This window comes from Panthera pardus, unplaced genomic scaffold (genome assembly GCF_024362965.1).
Source record: "Panthera pardus isolate Hobbes unplaced genomic scaffold, ASM2436296v1 HiC_scaffold_6, whole genome shotgun sequence".
NCBI classification, from domain to species: domain Eukaryota; kingdom Metazoa; phylum Chordata; class Mammalia; order Carnivora; family Felidae; genus Panthera; species Panthera pardus.
The window spans coordinates 7,068,788-7,089,618 of NW_026526991.1; the positions used below are offsets into that span (position 1 = coordinate 7,068,788).

Below are 20,831 nucleotides of genomic sequence, written 5' to 3' on the forward strand. Positions count from 1 at the left end.
TCTCGCGGTTCGTGGGGTTGAGCCCCGCATCGGGCTCTGTGCTGATGGCTCAGAGCCTGGAGCCTGCTTTAGATTCTGTGTCTCCCTCTCTCTGTCCTTCTCCCATTCACTTGCTCTCTCTCTCTCTCTCTCTCTCTCTGTCTCAAAAATAAATAAACATCAAAAAAAATTTTTTTAATTAAAAAAATACACAAATACCTATTTGTACATTATATAAACGTGTCCTATTCATAATTATAATGCTATATACATAAGTCTATTTCTAATTATAATCATATCAAATATATATTAGGTATAATGGCAATATAATTTGATCTAACGTGTCTCATATCTAATACATCTTAGAATTATGTTATACTATATGGTGTATATTACTCTTATATGATTCTATTATTATAGGATTATGTCCATATTACAAACAGTATTGTATAGAGTGCCATATAGATGTTAGCACAGTTTTGCTCACTGTTGGTATATTTATCCTGTTTCATAGTGAAAATCATTAGTAGCTAACTGGCAGATTGCAGTTTGCTTTGCCAAGGACATGGGTCCCACGGGAGGGAATCTGGGCTTTCGCCAGCTCTGCAGCTCCCAGAATCTTGGCTCCCTGTCATGTTCCTTTAAATAACCCTGTCCTGGTATAAGAAGGTCCTCCCTGCACTGTAAACTCGGCTGACCTTACCCAGCCTTGGGGGAGACCGAGGGGGCGACCGCCCCCTCACGCTGCCACAAGCCCTTCCATCCCCCCGGGTGCGCTCGCACGCAGGGTTGAGGCTGGCCACGACCACCCAGACTCCGGCAGCCCCGCGAGGCCTGCCCCTGTTCCCATCCGTCTGCACACAGTCAGGTGGAGGGAGTCCTCGCGCTCTGGCGAAACGAGTAAAGTTGCAAAACGGTTGTACGTCATCTACCGCCATCCTTGGGGTGCTCGAGATGGAGTGCTCTGGAGAGAAGCAATGCACAACTATTTATATGTAGGGTGACCACAGTGCTCCAAAGGAAATTACAATCCTAGATCAAGCCTAAATATACAGAAAAGTGGTGAGGTATCCATTAAACCTATATGATACATTAAACCTTTGTTTTTTAAAATCTGTCTAAAAAGTTAATAATTATAGGGGCGCCTGGGTGGCTTAGTCAGTTGAGCGTCTGACTTTGGCTCAGGCCATGATCTCACGGCCTGTGAGTTCGGGCCCCACGTCGGGCTCTGAGCTGACAGCTCAGAGCCTGGAGCCTGCTTCGGATCCTGTGTCTCCCTCTCTCTCTGCCCCTAACCCACTCGCATCCTGTCTCTGTGTCTCTCAAAAAAAATAAATAAACATTAAAAAAAAAATAAAAAATAAAGTTAACAATCATATTTGTGTTACAACCAAAAAAATAAAAACACCCACATCCTTAGCAACCCTTTAAAAAATCCTAGCTAAGGAGCAGGGCTTTCAAGGGAGCACTGCCTGTGGGGACAGCGGTGGGGGCGGGGTACTTTCTGGAGCAAAGGCAGGACACGTGGTCTCAGAGCGGCCCAGGAAGTCTGGTGCTGAGGTTGCACTACCCCAGGGAAGGCACCCGCTGTGAGTGTTGACCCTTCCCGCGCAGATCTCAGATCTCGCCTCTCTGGCTTTGGGCAGCATCGTGTCCAGCTGGCGTCTGCCCTCCTGCTCACATCTCACTCTACTTCCTATTTGGCTGAATCATGTCGGAAGACTCCTGTCTATGCCGCAAAACCCCCTCTGAAACAATCACCACTCCTGAAATAGTGGCGGAAAACCTGAAAGCGAATATCTAGTTTTCACTCATCAGAATGTATAGTTCTCCTAATGTTCTGGGGTTCTTCTCCTGACCGGTGGTGATCAGGTAAATGCACAAGGAAAGGGCCACGCTCTGAGGGAGCTGGTCGAGTTAAGGCCGTATAAATATTTAGGGCCGAGTATCTGTCCTGTGTGCCCCTACTAGGCCCAGTAACGTTGTCTTCCTGCTGAGTCATTATCGAAAGGCAGGCAGAAGAAAGAAGGGTCAGGGATGCCTGGGTGGCTCAGGAGGTTAACCATCTGACTCCGGCTCAGGTCATGATCTCATAGTCCATGAGTTCGAGCCCTGCATCAGGCTCTGTGCTAACAGCTGGAGCCTGGGGCCTGTTTTGGATTCTGTGTCTCCCCCTCTCTCTGTGCCCCTCCCCTGCTCACACACTCGCTCTCTCTCTCTCTCTCTCAAAAATAAATAAACATTACAAAAATTAAAAAAAGAAAGAAAGAAAGGTCATACAAGGGGCGCCTGGGCGGCTCAGTCGGTTGAGCCTCCGACTTTGGCTCAGGTCATGATCTCACAGCTCGTGAGTTTCAGCCCCACGTCGGGCTCTGTGCTGACAGCTCGGGAGCCTGGAGCCTGCTTCGGATTCTGTGTCTCCTTCTCTCTCTCTGCCCCTCCCCCGCTTGTGCTCTGTCTCTCAAAAATGAATAAATGTAAAAAAAAAAAAATTTAGAAAGGTCACAGAAAATAAGGAGGTTTGCTTTCCCACACTGATAAATAGCTACAAGGCGCTAATGCTGTGACGATCCCAACCACCTCTTCTCTCTTTCGAGGATAGATCGGCCGGGCCTTCTCAACGTGGGACACATTGAAAAAATGCAGGAGGGCATCGTGCACGTGCTCAAACTTCACCTGCAGAGCAACCACCCAGACAACATCTTCCTCTTCCCAAAGCTCCTGCAAAAAATGGCAGACCTCCGGCAGCTGGTCACCGAGCACGCGCAGCTCGTGCAGGTCATCAAGAAGACCGAGTCTGATGCCGCCCTGCACCCGCTGCTGCAGGAAATCTACCGGGACATGTACTGACGGCTGCGACGCGAACGGCGAAGCGCGCGGCTCTCCGGGGGTCTTTCCGAGGCGACAGCCCTACCGCGTGAGAAGTGGGAGCCATGCCCACTTTGCACAAATTCCACCGTTCTCACCTTAGCGAACGGGACGAAAGCTCTAGGTAACCGGAACCCTAGTCCGCGTTTCTCTCTCTCTCTCTCCTTTTCTTTTACACCAGGACTTCTCAGAGCGTGCCAAGGACTGAAAAGCTGGTGAGAAGCAGCTAAGATGCGGTTCTTGGCAAGTCGAGGGGAGTGACGCGCAGAGGCCTGATCTTGACTCACCCCGTGTTAATCAATGCAGATTTCTTCACGTCGCGTTAGCAATTTACCGTCCGATTAACTGGTGACCTCGACAGACGTGGTCGGCCTCCTCTCTTCCCCACCTTTTGACTGTTGTGCGCCTGTATCGTTCTGAAAACTAATCGGCACTTTTTAACTTTTATGATCCTGTAAATCTAGAGGAACCCAAAGGTTAGGTATGTAAAAAGCGGTAAAATATTTATTGGGAAGGTGTTAATTCTGTGTCCCGCACTTGAGGAAAGACAGCGTGCTGGTTTTGAATCAGAGGATTCAAAGTTCCCGAGACTTGCCTGATAAGCCATCGGGATGCAGCAGTCGGTTGCTTTTCGCGGTCTTTGTGGTCGTAGCCGGTGCGCAGCAAAGGCCCGTTTCCCGGTTTGTGTGGAAGATCCCGGGAAGCCACGTCCCAAGACCGCCCCTGGGCCTGACGGCCTGCCCATTTCGAGCTGGCGTCTGCGGGCAGCAGGAGCAAGACAAACAGAAAGTATGTCGGGCTCTCTGTTCCTCTGACCTCTGTTTCCAAACCTGAACCGACCGAGTCAGGTTGTCTGGGGGCCACGAAAGCGTTTTCAGGAGCAAACTGACAAACGGTCTGTCGATGTTCCTCTGAGCCCTGTGTGTCAAGGCAGCTCCTTGGTCTTTTCCTGTGTCACTTTCTCAAATGGGCAGCTTTATTTTTTTAACCCTTGGTGAGAGCAGCTGCTCCCGAGAGTGGAGAAAACGAGGCAGACACGGGCCAGGGCAGGGGGGGTGGGGGGCACCTGGAGAGTGAGGGGGGCAGGCACAGAGTCCTTCACGTGGTAGCTTTCCCAACACCTAAAATACTTATTTCAGCCTTAAAGGTCATTTCTCAACCTCGGTCTGGTTAGGAAAGCAGTGCTGATCGTGGTTTTTGTCTAGAACATATGGACCCGGAAAGACTCTCTCTTTCTGTCCACCATGGAAGGTGAGCGTGCCATGGGAGGGTGTGCGGCAGTCCCCGCCCTCCAAGCCAGGCCGGGCTCAGCCTGCCGGGGCTGAGGCTTCCGGTGGGGGGGCGGGGACACCGGCCACCTCTCCTCCCAGCAGCACTTAGGACCTGGTTGTGCCCTCAGCGCCCCTCCCCCTCTGTCTTTAGAAAATGTGGCTCTAGCGGGTCGATGCTATTTGCTGTTGGAAGAATGATCAGGATTGAAATTGATCAAGTTCCCAAGATCGGCACCCTGGGAATGCAGCCACAGAGAGGGCAGCTGAGGTTTCAGCTGCAAAAGGCAAACGCTACAACGGGCACATCCTTTTCAGAATTAAACGTGAGTGGTACTTTTCACGTTTCATTTTGTGGAGAGATCCAATTAAAGGATCTGTTGGAAGCGAGTAAAAGTATTTCCACATATGGATGACACCAGTCAACAGGTCATCCGAAATCAGAAGGGAGCTCAGCTTTGAGTCAGAGGCGCGTCCGCGTCCTGCCCTAGGACGGGGCTCCCTGGATCTGTGGGGCCGAAGGGCCGTGGCTTGTCCACAGGTTCAGGGACAGAGGCTACATTCCGATGCCAGGTCCTTGCTGCCTCTGTTGACCACTGGCCTCTCTCCTGCGGTGCCCCAGATAGACGCTGTTCACAGACGTGGCCTCGGAAAGTGACCCTCGAGACCCAGGCTTTCAGAAGAGTCGCTCACACCGTCTCTATTTTCATGAAACTTATTTTTGAAAACTCCTTATTTCATGCATCCTGTGGCGACAGGCTGACAAAGCCACAGGTCCTGCGTTCCTAGCGTTGGTGAGCATTTGGCACTCTCGGGGCCCAGCTAGGCTCCCCGCCACGTTCCCGGTGAAGCCACAAAGGAGGCCACGGAGACCTCAGCTCGAAAGCCACTTGAACTCGTTCACGTTTATCACACATTCGTTTTAAATAATAGTCACTAATCGCCACTCAATATTTTGGGTCACCTATTGAAAAGTTTCTCAGACCACTGATAGTCAGATGGACGAACTGTTCACCAGTTCAAAATACTGTTGCATTTCCAGTAGGGACTCTTTAAACCGCACGCAGTGCCTGCTGGGTTTCAGCTGACGTCAGCGTGAAGTTCAGTAGATGGGACGCAACAGGTTCTAGAAGCCTCAAGCCAGAGCCCGGAGCCCTTCCTCTCCTGGTGGACTGGCCCACGGGGCGGCTCCCCTCTTCACCAAGCCACAAATGCCAAACGCCCGGGAGACCACGGGATTACGAACGGCCTTTTCAGGACTGACGAGGATGACTCCTGAGCCCGGGAGCCAGCCGGACCTCTCCACCCGATTCCCCCAGCGTCCCTCGTCTTCTGCCTCCTGGGCAGGTCCGGCCGGGCGTCCCGCACGCCGAATTCTGCCCCTGCCACCCTGAGGGCTGCACGCGCCCGCGGCCGTTTCGGCGAGGCCCGGCGTCATCAAAGCCAGGGTGCTGGCCACTGCATCAGCACGCGGGGAAATCGCCGGAGTGCCAGAGAGCTGCTCCGTCCTTCCCGCCTGGCTCGAGTTTCCCTGCAGCCTTCCTCAGACTCTTGGACGAGACGCATCGAGAGCATCTTCCTAAAGAGTACGTATACGTCTACACGAGTAAGAACGTGAAGTCCAGGAGAAGAAACGTGGTGCCCAGGGCGTTCCAGGATGCCCGCGAGAGCTGTCCCTGTGGCCAAGGGATTCTTTTCGTTTTCAAAGCGAGAACGTTTCTTTCTGGGTTTTGGATGCATTTCTTACTCTGGGCCGTCCAGAACTCTAAGGAAACGAGCAGCCTCGAGGGTCACGTGGCGGTCCCGGAGACCGGGCAGCACCCCATGATCCGAGCAGAAGCTCGAGGCACGAGTACAATCCTTGGTTTGATGTCTGATGACAAGTAAACTGTCCCTTCAGCCACTACTGTTTCCCCAAATCCACAGCGTAGCAGCTACCTCAATGAGCTACATCAAAAGGCACTGTTAAAATTAAGGTGCACAAAACGCGGGGGGTCCTTCTGGAGCATCTGGAGTCAGGCTCACCTTTCTTTGCTTGACTGCGCACAGAGAGATGGAAGGTTATAGCTTTCTGAAGGCACTCTTGTTGTTTAAAGGGAGCCTCGGAGATACACACATGCAGAAGTTGCTGCCCCGTTTAGCGGGACAGAGGTGGAGCATAACCCGGCTCTGGGAGACATGACAAAGGTCACCGCCTGCATTGACCCGCCCCGCCGAGGGCCTCCCCTCCGCCTGAGCCTGCTGGCTGCCTAAGCCGGCCAGACGAGGGTGGGAGGAGGTGCCTCGAGCAAACCTAGCTGGGCCGTGACTTTCCAAGGGCTCACCGCTAGTAGGCGCACCTGTGGCCCTGTGCTGACTCTGGGCCTTCCCTGCCTCTCGCTCCCTTCTTCAAACCACGGTGGCACCAAGCACATTTGATACTTAGCCACTGGATACATGATGGTTTCCTCGTGTTGACCCAGTGGCCACACCTGTCTTTGCAACGTCTTACGAACTTGTGTTCAAATAGGGGGTGCCACAGTTTCAACCAAGTCCGCTGCTCTCAAGACCGACTGGGCCACTAGCCTGGCCCTACGCGGGGCGCTTCCGGGGAAGCAGGGAAAGCCAGCCACCTTCAAAGTGCCTCTTCCCCGTGTGACCTTTCCAAGCTCGGGTCCCACTAGGAAAACATGTCCAGCGCTCATGGCCCACCACCTACGGCATGGACCTTTACCGCCCTCAAAGCAGGCTCCTGCAGCCTCCAGCTCCCAGCCTCTTGAGGGGCTCAGCGGAGATCATCCCAGGTTCAAGTGGAAACATCTGGGCTCGGGGTGAGGGCCGCCTGGCCTTGTGCGTCTTTGGCCTCGGGTGTAGCAAGCACGCTCCCCCTCCTGCCGGCCACTTCCAACAGGCAGGGTGGCCTGACCCCGTCCTCCCCTGCAGGTGTTCCTGGAGGGGTCACCTGCTTAACGCCTTTAAGTTCATGGCAGTGATGTCAATTCAGGATGGCAGGGACATTCGACTGTCCGTGCACGTCACAGACTGAGATCGGTGCCACCAACTGAGGGCTATTAAGAAGCGTCCGAGGAATTTTTTTCCACGTAGCCAGTCTTCACCGCACTGGCACTGCCCGGCACTCGGCAGCCCCAAAGCCAGGCTCTCTGTATTTGTTCTCCTTTTTTAAAAGTGGCCCGGCTTCTCCTAACTCTTGGTCCAAGCTGATTTATGGGGTTCCCCTGCCATTTTTTTTTTTAAATGTCTTTTATTTATTTTGAGAGAGAGAAAGTGTGCAAGCAGGGGAGGGGCAGAGAGGGAGGGAGAGACAAAGAATCCCAAGCAGGCCCCATGTCAGCTCAGAGCCCAATGCTGGGCTCGAACTGATGAACTGTGAGATCTCGACCTGAGCCGAAATCAAAAGCCAGACGCTTAATCAACTGAGCCACCCAGGCGCCCCTCCACTGCCACTTTAATAGGATTCAGGAAAATGGTCATCGACCCCCAGCCTGCCAAACACAACAGAGTAAGAATTAAAGCAGTGAATTTGGTCAGACTCGGGATATGGGAGGTCCATTGCCTCACTGCACTTCTCTGGAAACCACAAGGCAAACCAGAATGCGTTACTGAAAGTTTTATAAGAGGGGGAAAAAAAAAAAGACAATCTTCATGCTTTAGTTTGAAGAATTACATAATTCTTTCCATTGTGCTGTTTTCGTGGAATGCGGCAGGGTGTCTTAAGCTTCAGTTTGGTGGGGTGGGTTGAGGCTCGTAAAAAAGCTGTGGCCGTGGCCCGCGTGTCAGGACAACGGGCGAGAGGCTGCCGGCCGGGGTTACTTGCACGGCCCTCGGCCAGCTGGGGCCCTGGGGCGGTCTTCTCACCTCTAGAGCGGGGCTCCCAGCGGACCACTTGCCTCTCCACATTTCAGTCTGAACCAGGAGAAGTGCAACCGTTTCCCACCCACCTCAGGAAAGGGGGGACCATACCCTGTGGCCCAGCTGACATACAAACAGCCACGCCCTGTTGCAACTCTGCAGAAGAGCACAGGCCAAGCTGCATCCACGTTCCGTGTCTCACCTTGACTGGAGCGACCGAAAACATCAAGGACCCCGGTGGCCCCGTAGCTGTTAAATGCGTCATTTGCAAAAGCAAACAAACAAACAAAAAACTAAGAAACAATTTTTTTTTTTTTTTTACATCAGAGATCATATTAAGACCTGGGTCAGATTTTTCCATTTAAAATGTTTGCTAGTGTAGGTCAAGTGTGAAAGGCTTCCCCACGTGCTTCTCCAGAGAAGGGAATGTACCAGCCTCCTCCTCCTCCCTCACCCTTCTCTCACCCAACAACCAAACTTCATTTAACACGATCAGCTGCAGTATCGCGCCAACCAGGGCAGGGACACGCCCTCCACCCTGAGCCCTGCCTCCGAGGGCACGAGGGGAGCCCCAAAGTAGGGGCATGCGGGCCACTGAGTCTCCTGGCCCAGAGGGGGTCCCCCGGCCTCCGCGTGGCCTCTTCAAGCAGGGAGATCACGCTCCAGGCCCCGACGACAAGTGCGTGACCAATCTTTTCAGAGTAAAATCATTCACTTTTGGAAAATATCTTCTCTTTTAATAAGCACAGATGGCCTGTTCCTGTTTTCAGGCCTCATAAAAAACGTACCTCACAAAAGATGAATACCACTCAGTACCCTTTTCAGTAAGATTACGGTATTTGTGTTTGAGCATCGTTATTTTTTCTACACTGTACGGGAAAAAGAACCATGTTGATAGCTATATCTTAAATACTGTGATTCAAGTTTTTTAAAAATCTAGTATAAATATCTTACTAACTTATAATCATGCGTTTAATGGCAGAGATTTGGGATCTTTGGAAATCAGTATTAGTTGACATACTCTTAGCAGCCTGGCTCTCGAACCCTACCGGAAGCACAAAGGAAGCCGGAACAGAACAGCTGAAGTACAATTGCACACGCACGCTCACACCGCCGGTCCTCTCTCCCGAGCCGCTCGGAACTTACTTCCCGCGTCAATCCGTTCCCTTCGTCTTGCTGCACACGCGTGAAGCGCGAGCCAGCGGACCTTCACCGTCTCTCCAAGCAAGGCTGCGAGAGACCCAGGCCACAAGTCACTTACTCCTCACAGCAGTGCCTGCCGAAGACCTGAACTAATCCTGTGCAGTAAGTAGCTGTCTGTTCTTCAGGGAATTATTACCTGTGGGTTTTTACCAAAGAACTTGGGCAATTTGAAATATTCTGATGGAACGTGTGCGCCGGCTGCCTCCCTGGCAGTGCCCAGATGGGCCAGCCCGAAGCATAAACAGAAACCACAGCCCCCACGGCACTCCGTGTCGTTTTCAGTGCCTTGGCAAAGCTTCCTGGTGCGTACCCCCCGCCCCTGGGATCCACAGGGCCGTTGTACCGAAAGCCGAGGGGGAGGGTGACCCACGCACACGAGCACATCAGGTGGGTGCAGGTTTCCAAAGCAAGACTGAGCTTGGTTTCTTGGTGTGTTTATCGTTACCATTTTTAGGTGCCTTATATTCCCCAAGTATTCAGGGGCGGACAGACCCCTGGTCGTAATACTAGACGGGAGTGGTTCCAAAGCAGACCTTTCAGAGCAGGTTCTGGTGTCCTCTCTCTGGCTCTGGGTGGAGCCTGCAGGGCCTCAGGGAGCAGGGGTGTGCAGAGAAAAGCAGAGGGAATCTTCCTAGTCACGTTAACGGATAGTGGTTCCAAGGAATTAGAAAATGGCTATAAAATAACTTTAATTTTTAAAAATCTTTGGTCCTCTTCTTTTTTCCTGCTAGGAGATTGAACTGATCACATATATTGATTTATATCCTGAGTTTGTGGGAACGTACAGGTTTGGAATGTCCTACTGTAAGACTGATGAATGTAAGGGGTTAATTTCAGGGTACAGCGTTGCCTTAATGGTTTTAAAGAATAAAACTATTTTTTAAAATTATTTGGTGAGTTTTGAGTGATGCTGTGAGGTGAACGTTCAGCTTGACAATTCCTGGCCGTAGCATCTGCCCTCAGCCCAGGACAGCCCCCCGCTCAACCCTGCACCTGCACAGGGGCCTTCACCTGTAGCCTTAAGTCCTTCGGTGGACAGAATGGCCCTAGAACAGTGTGACCCTGAGAGGACAGCCATTTATCTGACATAACATGACACACGGGGAGCATGTGAAACAAACCCAGCGCACAGATCAGCCAATAAAAGCTCTTTTTCCGTTCCCTCCTCAAACCCGCATCTAACATTCTCCCGGCCGGTGAGTCGGCCTTGCGGTACTTACTAGGTGAGACCGCCCCGTTCTGCCCTCTGAGAACCACAGAGGCTCACACTCGGTTGAGTGTGTCACCGCCTGGGGGCCGGGAGGGCAGGGGTGCCCGGGGCAGCCTACAGTCCACTGAGGGCTGGTGCTGAGTTCCCTGAAGTTTCCAGAGCAGAGTGAGGGAAGGGAAGGCAGGGGAAGGCATTCCTCTCCCTTGGGCTGGAGCCAGAGCCTGAGGGGACAGAAAAGGCTGGAAGTAGCAACACCCAAGCCCCACTCCACGCCAGATCCAGAGTGCCACGGAGAACAGCTGTCCTGCAAATGTTTCAGGGGAAGGATTACTTTCCAAAACGTTAACTGGTTGTCTGGGTTTTTAATTATAAATCTAACACATGATCGAGATTAAAAACATTTTCTAAGCATCACAAGGGTGGGAAGTGAAATCCTACTGTCCCCAGGCCCCCTAATCTCTCTCCGCACACCCGGGCACATTCCCGCAGGTCACTGTCCTGCATGATCTGCGTGAACGCTCACTTCCGGGGACGGGAAGCGGGAGGCCCCAGCCCTCCTGCCTCCAGGTGAGCAGGAAGGGACAGGTGGCCTGGGCCAAGACAGGGAGCTTTGTCCCTTGGCTTCTGTGTCCTCGGGGTTGGGCAGAGCACCATGTCACCTGGAGGCAACTCCTGGATCTGACGAATAGTGCGAAGGGCACAGAGGGCCCCCAGGGGGCCGCGAGCCAGCAGGAAACAAGCCGGGGATGACCCTGCAGGAAGGCCTAGAGCCCCAGGTCCGGAAGGAGAGCAGAAGGGCCAGCAGGCCCAGCCCTGGCTGGCTTTGTGCCAGTTCTCAGCCGTTGCTCGTTGCTCGGTTCCTGCCCTGTGGTCTCAACGTTGAGGGCGGCTCTGGAGGGGGCTAGGTCTGCAGGAGGTGTGGTCTGAGGTCAGCCTTCTGAGGGCCTTCTCTGCATGTCTCCCTGTCCTCTTGCTGCCGCAGGCTGGGCCCCAGCTCCCTCCAGCTCCCAACGCTGCTCCTGATGGCCCCGAAAAGGGCCGGGCAGAGCAGTTCCCAGCTCAGCCCCCTCCCTGGCCCAGGCTGCACTCATGTCCTCGAACCAGGCTGGCTGGCAGGCTTCTTTGACGGGTCTTTCCTTTTCCCCAAGTCTTGCCGAATTTCCCAAGGGAAGGCATCGATGTTCTCCCGGACACAGGGGAGGCAAAACCTCTTGGAATAGAATAAACTGCACTCCTGAAAGAGCAAAGGGGAAGGGTGGGGGCTAAGTACCACAGAATGGGGAGCACAGAGCAGCTCCTCCCCAAGCCCAGCCCTTTCCACACACAGGGTGGGGGGGGGGGGGGGGCGGTGACCAGAACAGCACAAGGGAGAGCAGGGCCTGGGGGCCGGCCAGCCCCCTCCAAGAACGTGGCCATCACCTAAGGGAAAAAGATGGAGGAGAGAGGGGGCAGGAAGCACACCCAGACCCTTCAGGCAGTGGGGTGTCCGGGGTTTTGAGCCTGCGATAATCACCCACCGAGGCTGGCAAAGGCGTCAAAGAGAGAAGCAATGCAGGCCTGGGTTAACCAGGGTGAAAGAGGCGGGATGGCACAGAAAGACTCTGGGGGTCTGCCCTGCTCCGTCGCGGTCAAGGGCAAACAATAAGCCGGAGCAGAGGCCACACCTAAACAGTCAGAAATCCTAGATCCCTCCCTCTCCTGGTTATCGCACGAGTGGGACACAGACTTGGTAACCACCAGTGCTGGGGGCAGCACCGCAGACCGAAAGGGCCACGAGCAGGTGGCTGGTCTGGGCAGGAGGTCACAACCACGGCCATTCTCCCCTGTGCCCATCCTCTGTCACTGAACTACGGAGACTCACTGCCCAGGCCCTGTCCAAAGACTGCTTTCCCAGCCCCTTCTGCCACTGGGTGTGGCCACACGGCAGCTCTGTGCCACCTCCTGGTCATGCCCTTTGAAGGAATGGGGATGTGCTCCCTGTCTCTTCCTGCTGGCGGGAGCATAGGTACGATGGCAGGAGCCGCAGCAGCCACCGTGGACCGAGTGGATATGACGTGCTGAGTGGCAGCAGTGTCTTTCCTGCCGGCATCACCTGCTCTGGACTCTTACACGTATGAAAAATAAGTGGATACGGTTTGTCATAATCCTGCCACTGTATTTTGGGGTCTCTGTTCCAGCAGCTCAGAGTGTGCCTCAGCTAAGACAAGGCTGCCCTTCCTACAGTTCTCAGGAGAGAGCTGTTCCCACGTAAGAGAGAGGACTCACTTGTCACTAACAAATTGTTCCATCAAAGAACACTGGAGACTTCGGAGACCACGCGGGGCACCCTCTCCTCTGCTCACCAAGGGCAGCCCAATTTGTAAGCGTGGCATTCAAGGCTTCTCGCCACCTGGCGCCGCCCCCCTTTCCGGTCTTCATCTCGCAGCTTCCTCTCTCCCACTGAGTCCTCACCAGCCGCCCATCTCCAAACACCCCAGGCCTCTGCCTCACGGAGGCTTCCTCCCACCCCATCAAATCTCATCGCCTTGGCCTTGCAGGGACAGAGGCTGTTTAAACCTTGTTGGCACTTTGCCCCCTGGCAGAAAGCCCAGGGACCCCTCTACTGCCCGTCACTCGGGTTACGGGGGCCGCACTCCTCCACCTCCCTCCATCCTCGGGTTTTCAAACAACAGGCTCACCACCCTGGTGGACTGGGCCCACTCAACCTCTCCAAACCTCAGTTTTTTCATCTATCAGATCAGTATAATACGGTTTTGCCCAGCTAGGCTTGGGCCAGATTGAAGGAATCTGCACTGGTGAAACAGGCCCCAAGCACAGGAATGCTCAAGAATGCTCCAGAAAGCACAGTTCCTTCCTCTGGAAGGTCCCGCCAAGAACAAGTAGGAAGAAGGTCACCGTCCCACGGAGAGAAGAACAATGGCCACCCGCATGGCTGGTGCGGGGTGGGGGAAGGGCCGTCAGCACCCACCGCTCAGCCAGCACGGAGACCCTGCGACTGACCCCAGCCCGCCCCTCTGCCTGTCTGCTCACTTCCGTTGGCCGCAGGACCCATCCATAATGACGTGGCCTCCAAGAACCCCCTGGCCCCCACCGAGTGACTGGGAGGGCCCCTAGAATCACCCAGCAAGGAAAGGCGGACGACGTCAGGAAGGCTCACGCGTCACCTTTCCCACACTCGTGCATGTGGGGTCCCGGCCACGGGGAGGGAGGGAAGGCAGCCCCAGCCCACGCAGCTTACCCACCGGGCCCACACACACCAGCCGGCTGCACAAACTGCACTGAGAGCCGAGGACCAGGAATCTGCCCTTGTCTGAGGTGAAGGGGTCCTTCATGACATAACTCTCCTCCAGAAGGCTGCAGGACAGTAAGGCAGGTGTCGGTCTCCGGGTTAAGGGGGGTAGGAAGGGGCCTGGAGGTTCCGGAGGAGCTGGGTGACCCCTCGGGACACTCCTGAAGTGTCCAGAGCCCGGACAGGGATGGACCTACAGCTCAACACCCAAGTCGTGCATCACACTCAGTCTGGCACCAGCCAACAGCTCCGGCCAGGGCGCCTGGGGGAGGAAGGGGCTTCCGTGGCCAGGGGCCTGAAACAGGGTACTCACACGACAGACTGGGTGTCAGGGGGCTTCTGCCCCACGTAGCTGTATGGGGCTGTCAGGGCACAGAGCTGGCACTTAAACACACCCAGGGGACGGTGGTCTGCCTCACACTCCATCTGCAAGTTCAAGAGACAGGGCGCGTCACCTGCAGAACCAGGAACTGTGCTCATCTCCTAAGCCTGCGGCTGCGTGTTTCTTACCCGTAAGACCCAGGATACCCCTTACAGACAAGGAACCTCAAGTTCAAAGCAAGCGGACAAAAGTCAACACAAGTTCGCGCGAGTCAAGGCTCTGGGCGATGCTTCACGCCTCAACGGACTACAGAATCCGCTCAGCCCCTGGCCATTTGAGCCCTCTTTACCCCCGACAGTACCTATTTCCAGGACGGCCCCCTCGCACCCTACGCTACCCTGCACTTGCCCGCCTCCTCGCTCTCGCTCCACCTACAAGGCTTCCCTCCACCTCCACCTCCGGAACCTCCCTCGGGCTACTTCCAAGATTTTCTCTTATTTTTGGCCTTCGGCAGTGTGAATATACACATCTACGGGGTTTCTTTTCCGTACTGATCCTGTTCGCGCTTCTCTAAGCAAAGGGGGCCGATGCAAGTCTCCCCGGGCTTCGTCAGCTCCCCCTACGTCCGGAAGGCGGCCGCGCCATCTCCGCCTGCCTGCCTCAGTTTCCTGGAGGGCCGCGCACGCCCGAGCCCGCCTCCGGGGAGCCTTCCCGCGTCCTCCATCCCGCCCCAACGTCGCGGGCGGCCGCTCGGACCTCGGAGCCCGGGACACCACAAGCCTCCGCCGAGCCGCCAGCGCCTCCAGGACGCGCCACTCGCCGCCGGTAACCGGCCCGGCCCAAGGCGCTTGCGCGGCCCCGCCCCCGGCGGCCCCGGCCCCGCCCCCGACGGCCCCGGCCCAGGGCGCGTGCGTGGCCCCGCCCCCGGCAGCCTGGGGCGGAACTTCAGGGTGGACTTCCGGCTCCGGGGCGCGGCGGCGGCTGGAGTGAGTGAGGTCTTCCTCTGGTAGGAGCGCGTCGAGCGGGTATAGTGTTGCGGCTGGTCCCAGGCTCCCGTTTGCTCTCTGGGGGTTGGGACTTTATCCTTTGGGGACTTGAGAAATAAGGAATATATACAAGGCATTTTAGTAATTCTGGGAATAACAACTACTCCTGGACCTGGGCCCCAGGGATTTTAGCAAGCACTCTGATGTTCTTTCTAGCGGTTTTGACCTCGGGGTGCTTACAGCAAGGGTATTTTTTGGATCAATTCAGAGATCTTCTACTGTTGGGGGTTTTTTCTGGGTCTGCCCAAAGGTGGACCATCTGGAGGAAGCATTGCATATATAACCTGTAACCACTCAGATACACGACCTTGATCTCAGGATAGAGATCAGGTTAGACAGGTTACCAGATGGACTAGATCGGGGAGCCAAGGGAAATACTCAAAGAGCAAATATTCGTCTTTGATAGAAAGTTAATTTTAAATTTGAGCTATCCACAGCTTTGAGTATAAGAAAAAGTTTACCAAAAAAATCCACAAGGTTTAATATTATCCCCAAATATATATATTTTTTTAAGTAGTTTCCCTGGGTGGCTCAGTGAGTTAAGCAGCCGACTCTTGATTTCAGCTACACGTAGAGAAACTACCATGTAGCATAAGCACTATATCAAAACAATGAAACATCTGGCCACAGAATGGGAAAAGATACTTCCAAAAGATGTATATGATAAAGGACTGTTACCCAAAATATACAAACAACTCTAAAAAACTCAACTGAAAGAAAACCTGATTTAAAAATGGACCTGAACAGACATCTCACCAAGGAAAATATAGACGGGAGGTAAGCATATGAAAAGATGCCAACAAGGGTGTGGAGCACCAGGAACTCTCCTTCATGGCTGGCGGGATACAAAATGGTACAACCATTTGGGAAGATGGTTTGGCATTTTGTTACAAAACTAAACATACGCTCAGCATACAGCCCAGCAAATCATACCCCTGGGGACTCCCCAAAGGAGTTAAAACTTATGTCCACACAAAACCTGCATGTGGGTGCAGGGTATAGCAGTTCTGTGCATAATTGCCCAAACTTGGATGCAACCAAGGTGTCCTTCAGCAGGTGAATGGATAAGTAAACTGTGGTCCATCCGGGCAATGGAATCTTACTTGAGACTGAAAAGAGAGGTGTTATCAGGTCATGAAAAGACATAAAGAAAAAAAAAAACAGAAAAACAAAACAAACAAAAAGACATAAAGGAAACTTAAATGCATGTTACTAAGTGAAAGAAGCCAATCTGAAAAGCTTATATATTATATAATTCCCACTATATGACATTGTGGGAAAGGCAAAACTATGGAGAAAGTAAAAAGATCAGTGGTTGTCAGGTGTTACAGGGGAGGGAGGGATGAATAGTTGGGACACTGCGGATGTTTAGGGCAGTGAAATTGTTCTGTATGGTAATATAATAGCGGATCCATATCATTACACATTTGTCCGAATTCCTAGAACATACGACACCAAGAGTGAGCCCTAATGTCAACTATGGGTTTGGCGTGACAATGTAGATTCACCAGTTGTAACCAATGAACCACCTGGTGGCTGTTGGTAACTGGGGAGGCTGTGCATGTGGGGGGAGGGGGGGGGGTCACTGGAAAATCTCTGTAGCTTGTTTGAGGTGAACCTAAAACTGATCTAAAAAAATAAAGTATCTTTTTAAAAACACCAAAATAGCATTCAAATTTGATGCAGGGAAATGAGAACTAGGGAATAGAAACATTTGATGCAGTCTGAATCAGAAGATTCGTGCCAAAGAATCCTGGAACTTATCTCTATAGAGACTACTTTCAGGCCACTTTGGATCAAGGTGGATCTCTATCGAAAAGGGATTTGAACAAAGTGAGTGGACTGAGGCAGTTTCCGCTTCTCTCTCTCTCTCTCTCTCTCTCTCTCTCTTTAATGTTTACTTCTGAGAGAGAGAGAGAGAGAGCAAGGGGGAGGGGAAGAGAGAGAGGGAGAGAGAGAATCCCAAGCAGGCTCTGCACAGTCAACGCTGAGTCCGACACAGGGCTTGAACTCATGAACTGTGAGATCGTGACCTGAGCTGAAGTCGGACGCTTACCCGACTGAGCCACCCAGGTGCCCCTCCACTTCTCTTAATAATATCCCAGCACTGGAAAATGTGAACTTAGCAAAACACAAATACCTTCTGGATGGAGGTAAACTGTGAGAAATGGTGGTAGACATGAGATGAGGATAACATTTAGATGAAGAGATGAAAGTTTTTCACATGCGCTGTCTTTACGATGTGCAAACATGACGTTGACATCCGTGGGTTCAATTCTAAATTTAAAGATTTAAGAATTTTATTGACGGGGCGCCTGGGTGGCTCAATCGATTAAGCCTCTGACTTCAGCTCAGGTCATGATCTCATGGTTCATGAGTTTGAGCCCCTCATCAGGTTCTGTGCTGACAGTTCAGAGCCTGGAGGCTGCTTCCGATTCTGTGTCTCCCTCTGTCTCTCTCTCTCTGCCCTCTCCTGCTCCCGCTCTGTCTCTCTCTCTCTCTCTCAAAAATAAATAAACATTTAAAAAATTATCTTTAAGAATTTTATTGACCGGGGCACCTGGGGGGCTCAGTCGGTTAAGCGTCCGACTCTTGGTTTCAGCTCAGGTCATGATCTCATGGTTTGTGAGTTCGAGGCCCGAGTCAGGCTCTGAGCTGACAGCGCGAGCCTGCTTGGGATTCTCCCTCTGTCTCTGTCTCTGTCTCTCTCCCTCCCCTGTGCATACTCTCTCTCAAAATGATTAAATAAACTTAAAAAATTATCGACAATTCCAGTTGCCACTCCCCTCAGGACAGTGCATGCTGTCCCAACTGAAATAATTAGAAACAATCCATGTGCTCTGAGGACTCAGGAAAAGTTGTGTAACTTGGCATTATCGTCCCCAGGACATAATTATATGAAAACCTTTGTTCTTAACACGATTTTTTTCTGTAATGACAGCAAAACAACAGTTTTATAGGAATGCGTACGTAATACTTTACACATAGATTATGTTCGTCTCTTCGCTCATCCAAGGGCCAGTGGCCCTCGAGAGAACACCCAAATGTACACAATAATAATTCAGTTATCTTTGATATTTTGCCAATTTTCAGCTGTATAAAAACCATCGCTTTACATAGTTTTTTCTCATTACAAAGGTGCGTCTGTCAAGGTAGGTGGATAGAATACATTATATGTAATGGTTTGTAAGTTTGTTTCATAACCTTTAAATATTTAGACATATGGAGGCTTGTAACATCTCCTGGTGCCACCTTCCCCAAGGAGTAACTCGCTAGGGAAGATAATTACCCATATGTTCTGGCGGTACTTAACAACTTTTTTAATGTTTATTATTTTGAGAGAGAGACACACACACAGAGTGCAAGTGGGAGAGGGGCAGAGAGAGAGGGAGACACAGGATCAGAAGCAGGCTCCAGGCTCTGAGCTGCCAGCACAGAGCCCAACCTCGGGCTCGAACCCACGAACCTCGAGATCATGACCTGAGCTGAAGTCAGATGCTTGACAGACTGAGCCACCCAGGTGCCCCAGGCCTGAGTTTTTAAAGTAAGCTTGTAAAAGTAGAATATACATCCAGAAAAGTCCAGCCTTCCTAAGTGTATGGCAAAATGAATCTGCACAAAGAACAACAATGTAACCAGCGTCCAGTGAAGCCCTTGTAACACACACATGATACACTGGATGTCAGCCACACACCGGACTTACCACCGGCGCTTCCTTCCGGCTCAAGGCAAAGAAGGCAAAGTTCGGCTCTCTGTGGTGTGGAGGAGGGAGGATGCATCTAGAGACCTGTTTTTGTTGCCTGTGGACAAAATGCCTTTACTGTTGTTACCATTTAAAAAAAAAAAATTTTTTTTTAACGTTTATTTATTTTTGAGACAGAGAGAAACAGAGCATGAACAGGGGAGGGGCAGAGAGAGAGGGAGACACAGAATCTGAAACAGGCTCCAGGCTCTGAGCTGTCAGCACAGAGCCTGACACGGGGCTCGAACCCACGGACCGTGAGATCATGACCTGAGCCGAAGTCGGACGCTCAACCGGCCAAGCCACCTAGGCGCCCCTGTTGTATCATTTTTAAGTAAATTTTGAACAGTAAAACATACATACAGAAGCAGGCCTTAAAAATGCAAGTTTCCGGGGCGTCTGAGTGGCTCAGTCGGTTAAGCATCCAGCTCTTGATTTCGGCTCAGGTCGTGATCTCACAGTTCATGAGTTCCAGCCCCACGTCAGGCTCTGTGCTGACGGTGCGGGAACCTGTTTGGGATTCTCTCTCTTTCCCTCTTTCTCTGCCCCTCCCCCACTCGCTCTCTCTGTCTCTCAAAATAAATAAAGTTAAAAAAAAAAAAGATTTTTTGAGAATGCAAGTTTTCGGAGCCCTGGGTGGCTCAGTCAGTCGAGCATCCGACTCTTGATTTCCGCGTGGGATTGAGCCCCATGTTGGGCTCTGCTCTGGCCACTCGTGCACACTCTATCTAAAATAAAATAAAATTGTAAAAAATGCAAGTTTTTGGAATGAACAAGAGTCTGAGGCGGATGTAGCCCCCCGCCCAGAGCCACAGACGGAGAGCTCTCTAGAAGATTTGTTGAATTCCAGAGTCCTTAAGGGGCTAAACGGAGAACAAATCCAAGAACGTTCATCTTGGTTTCCTGTTCGGTGCGGACTTGGGAGGGTATTCAGAACTGTCGCCAACTTGTTCTGGAACATAGCTACGCTATTCCTGGAAATATGAGAAGGACAAAGGAATCTTTAGAAATGGCTTTAAACTTGCTAAGTTGTGGTTTCGTTGCTTGAACTGCACAGGGTCCCCAGAGAAACCCATGTGGATGCACTTTTTCCTTCCTGGTGAGGAAGCAGCCACAACCCAACAGGAGGAAAAAGTCTAGAACCATTCACATCTTATGTTTTTGTGTATGAAAATAAGGTAATAACGATGATGACGATGATGATGATGACAACTCCTTCAAAAAAACCCTGTATATTTGTCTCACTTGTTACTTTGTTTTCCTGATAATGTTGCATTGGCATTTCTACATTTCTTAACCATATAATACTTATCATTGCTCTATTGGATTAGAAGGCCCCTGGCACTCTCTTCTTTCCTGATATGCGTGGGAAAGTCCTGTGACCGCCAGACTTCTCATTGTAACCAGAAGTTGAGAGCCTCGTCTCCTTCGTTGGACCTACAGCTGTCTGCCTGGTCCTCGCTCAGACGGCTTCCATGTCGGTACCAGGAGGGGGTGGTCCCCTTCCTGCACCAGGAGGCCTCTCCAGCTGGCACTCCCTCCCTCCCAGTGAAGAGCTCCAGGTCATGGGGTACAGCCACCCCCAGAATATTCTTCCTGGGAAGGGAGGCCAACCGGTGTGCCCTGAGCCTGGAGAGGGGCCCAGACTGCAGCTGATTGCTAATTTGGGAAGAGTGTCTGGGCGCATTGACCCCATGCCTGTGTGGGTCTCCCAAGCTCTAAGGGGAGGACTGCCCCTGGCTTCCCATGGCTGGGGCTTAAGCCCTCTCATCCTGCGCTCCCACAGGCAAGTGCATGGATCTGACCGGACCACAACCGGCCTCTGCAGGTAAAAAGTAATTATTTGGCCTCTGTGTTTACTTGTTCTCAACCTGTTCAGGAGTCGGGTGGTAAAGAGGGGTGCCATCTACGAACGTGCACGCCAGTGGAGGCCAGCGGGCCAGTATGGACCCGGCCACTCCCATGACCTCCCCACGAGGGGACTTAGAAAAACCGTATCTGCCCTGTGGACCCTGCTGTGCGAGTCGCATAGAGCACGGAGTGCCACGGCCATCC

General features: G+C 52.3%; 2 protein-coding genes across 4 annotated transcripts in view; one reads left to right on the forward strand and one right to left on the reverse strand.

Annotated features, from left to right (window-relative positions):
* PPARA (peroxisome proliferator activated receptor alpha) overlaps positions 1-2,951 on the forward strand; it is a 66,975-nt gene extending 64,024 nt beyond the window's left edge. For both annotated transcript variants that reach the window (XM_019447207.2, XM_019447206.2), the window contains exon 8: positions 2,582-2,951. In XM_019447207.2, coding sequence (XP_019302752.1) covers positions 2,582-2,829 — 248 coding nt within the window. In that variant the 3' untranslated portion in view covers positions 2,830-2,951. The remainder of the gene's footprint in view (positions 1-2,581) is intronic.
* A 7,773-nt stretch (positions 2,952-10,724) lies between these two features.
* On the reverse strand, positions 10,725-14,839 carry CDPF1 (cysteine rich DPF motif domain containing 1). Of its 2 annotated transcripts, none has more exons than XM_019447209.2 (4): positions 14,745-14,839; positions 13,980-14,092; positions 13,620-13,731; positions 10,725-11,611 (listed from the first exon to the last, which is right to left on the reverse strand). In XM_019447209.2, the coding sequence occupies exons 2-4, from the start codon at positions 14,090-14,092 to the stop codon at positions 11,465-11,467; spliced, it is 372 nt and encodes a 123-aa protein (XP_019302754.2). In that variant the 5' UTR covers positions 14,745-14,839; the 3' UTR covers positions 10,725-11,464. The 2 variants fall into 2 exon arrangements, with proteins under 2 accessions (XP_019302754.2, XP_019302753.2); XM_019447208.2 differs by having other exon boundaries at positions 14,540-14,831.
* Positions 14,840-20,831: the final 5,992 nt, after the last annotated feature.

What these genes read in the sequence shown, in the direction of transcription:
- CDPF1 (XM_019447209.2), bottom strand. Translation starts at nt 14,092, where the DNA reads ATGGAGTGTGAGGCAGACCACCGTCCCCTGGGTGTGTTTAAGTGCCAG. An exon ending in CCTGACACCCAGTCTGTCGT is followed by an intron (nt 13,732 to 13,979) that starts GTGAGTACCCTG and finishes ACTGTCCTGCAG; the next exon opens with CCTTCTGGAGGAGAGTTATG. An exon ending in GGCTGGTGTGTGTGGGCCCG is followed by an intron (nt 11,612 to 13,619) that starts GTGGGTAAGCTG and finishes TTGCTCTTTCAG; the next exon opens with GAGTGCAGTTTATTCTATTC.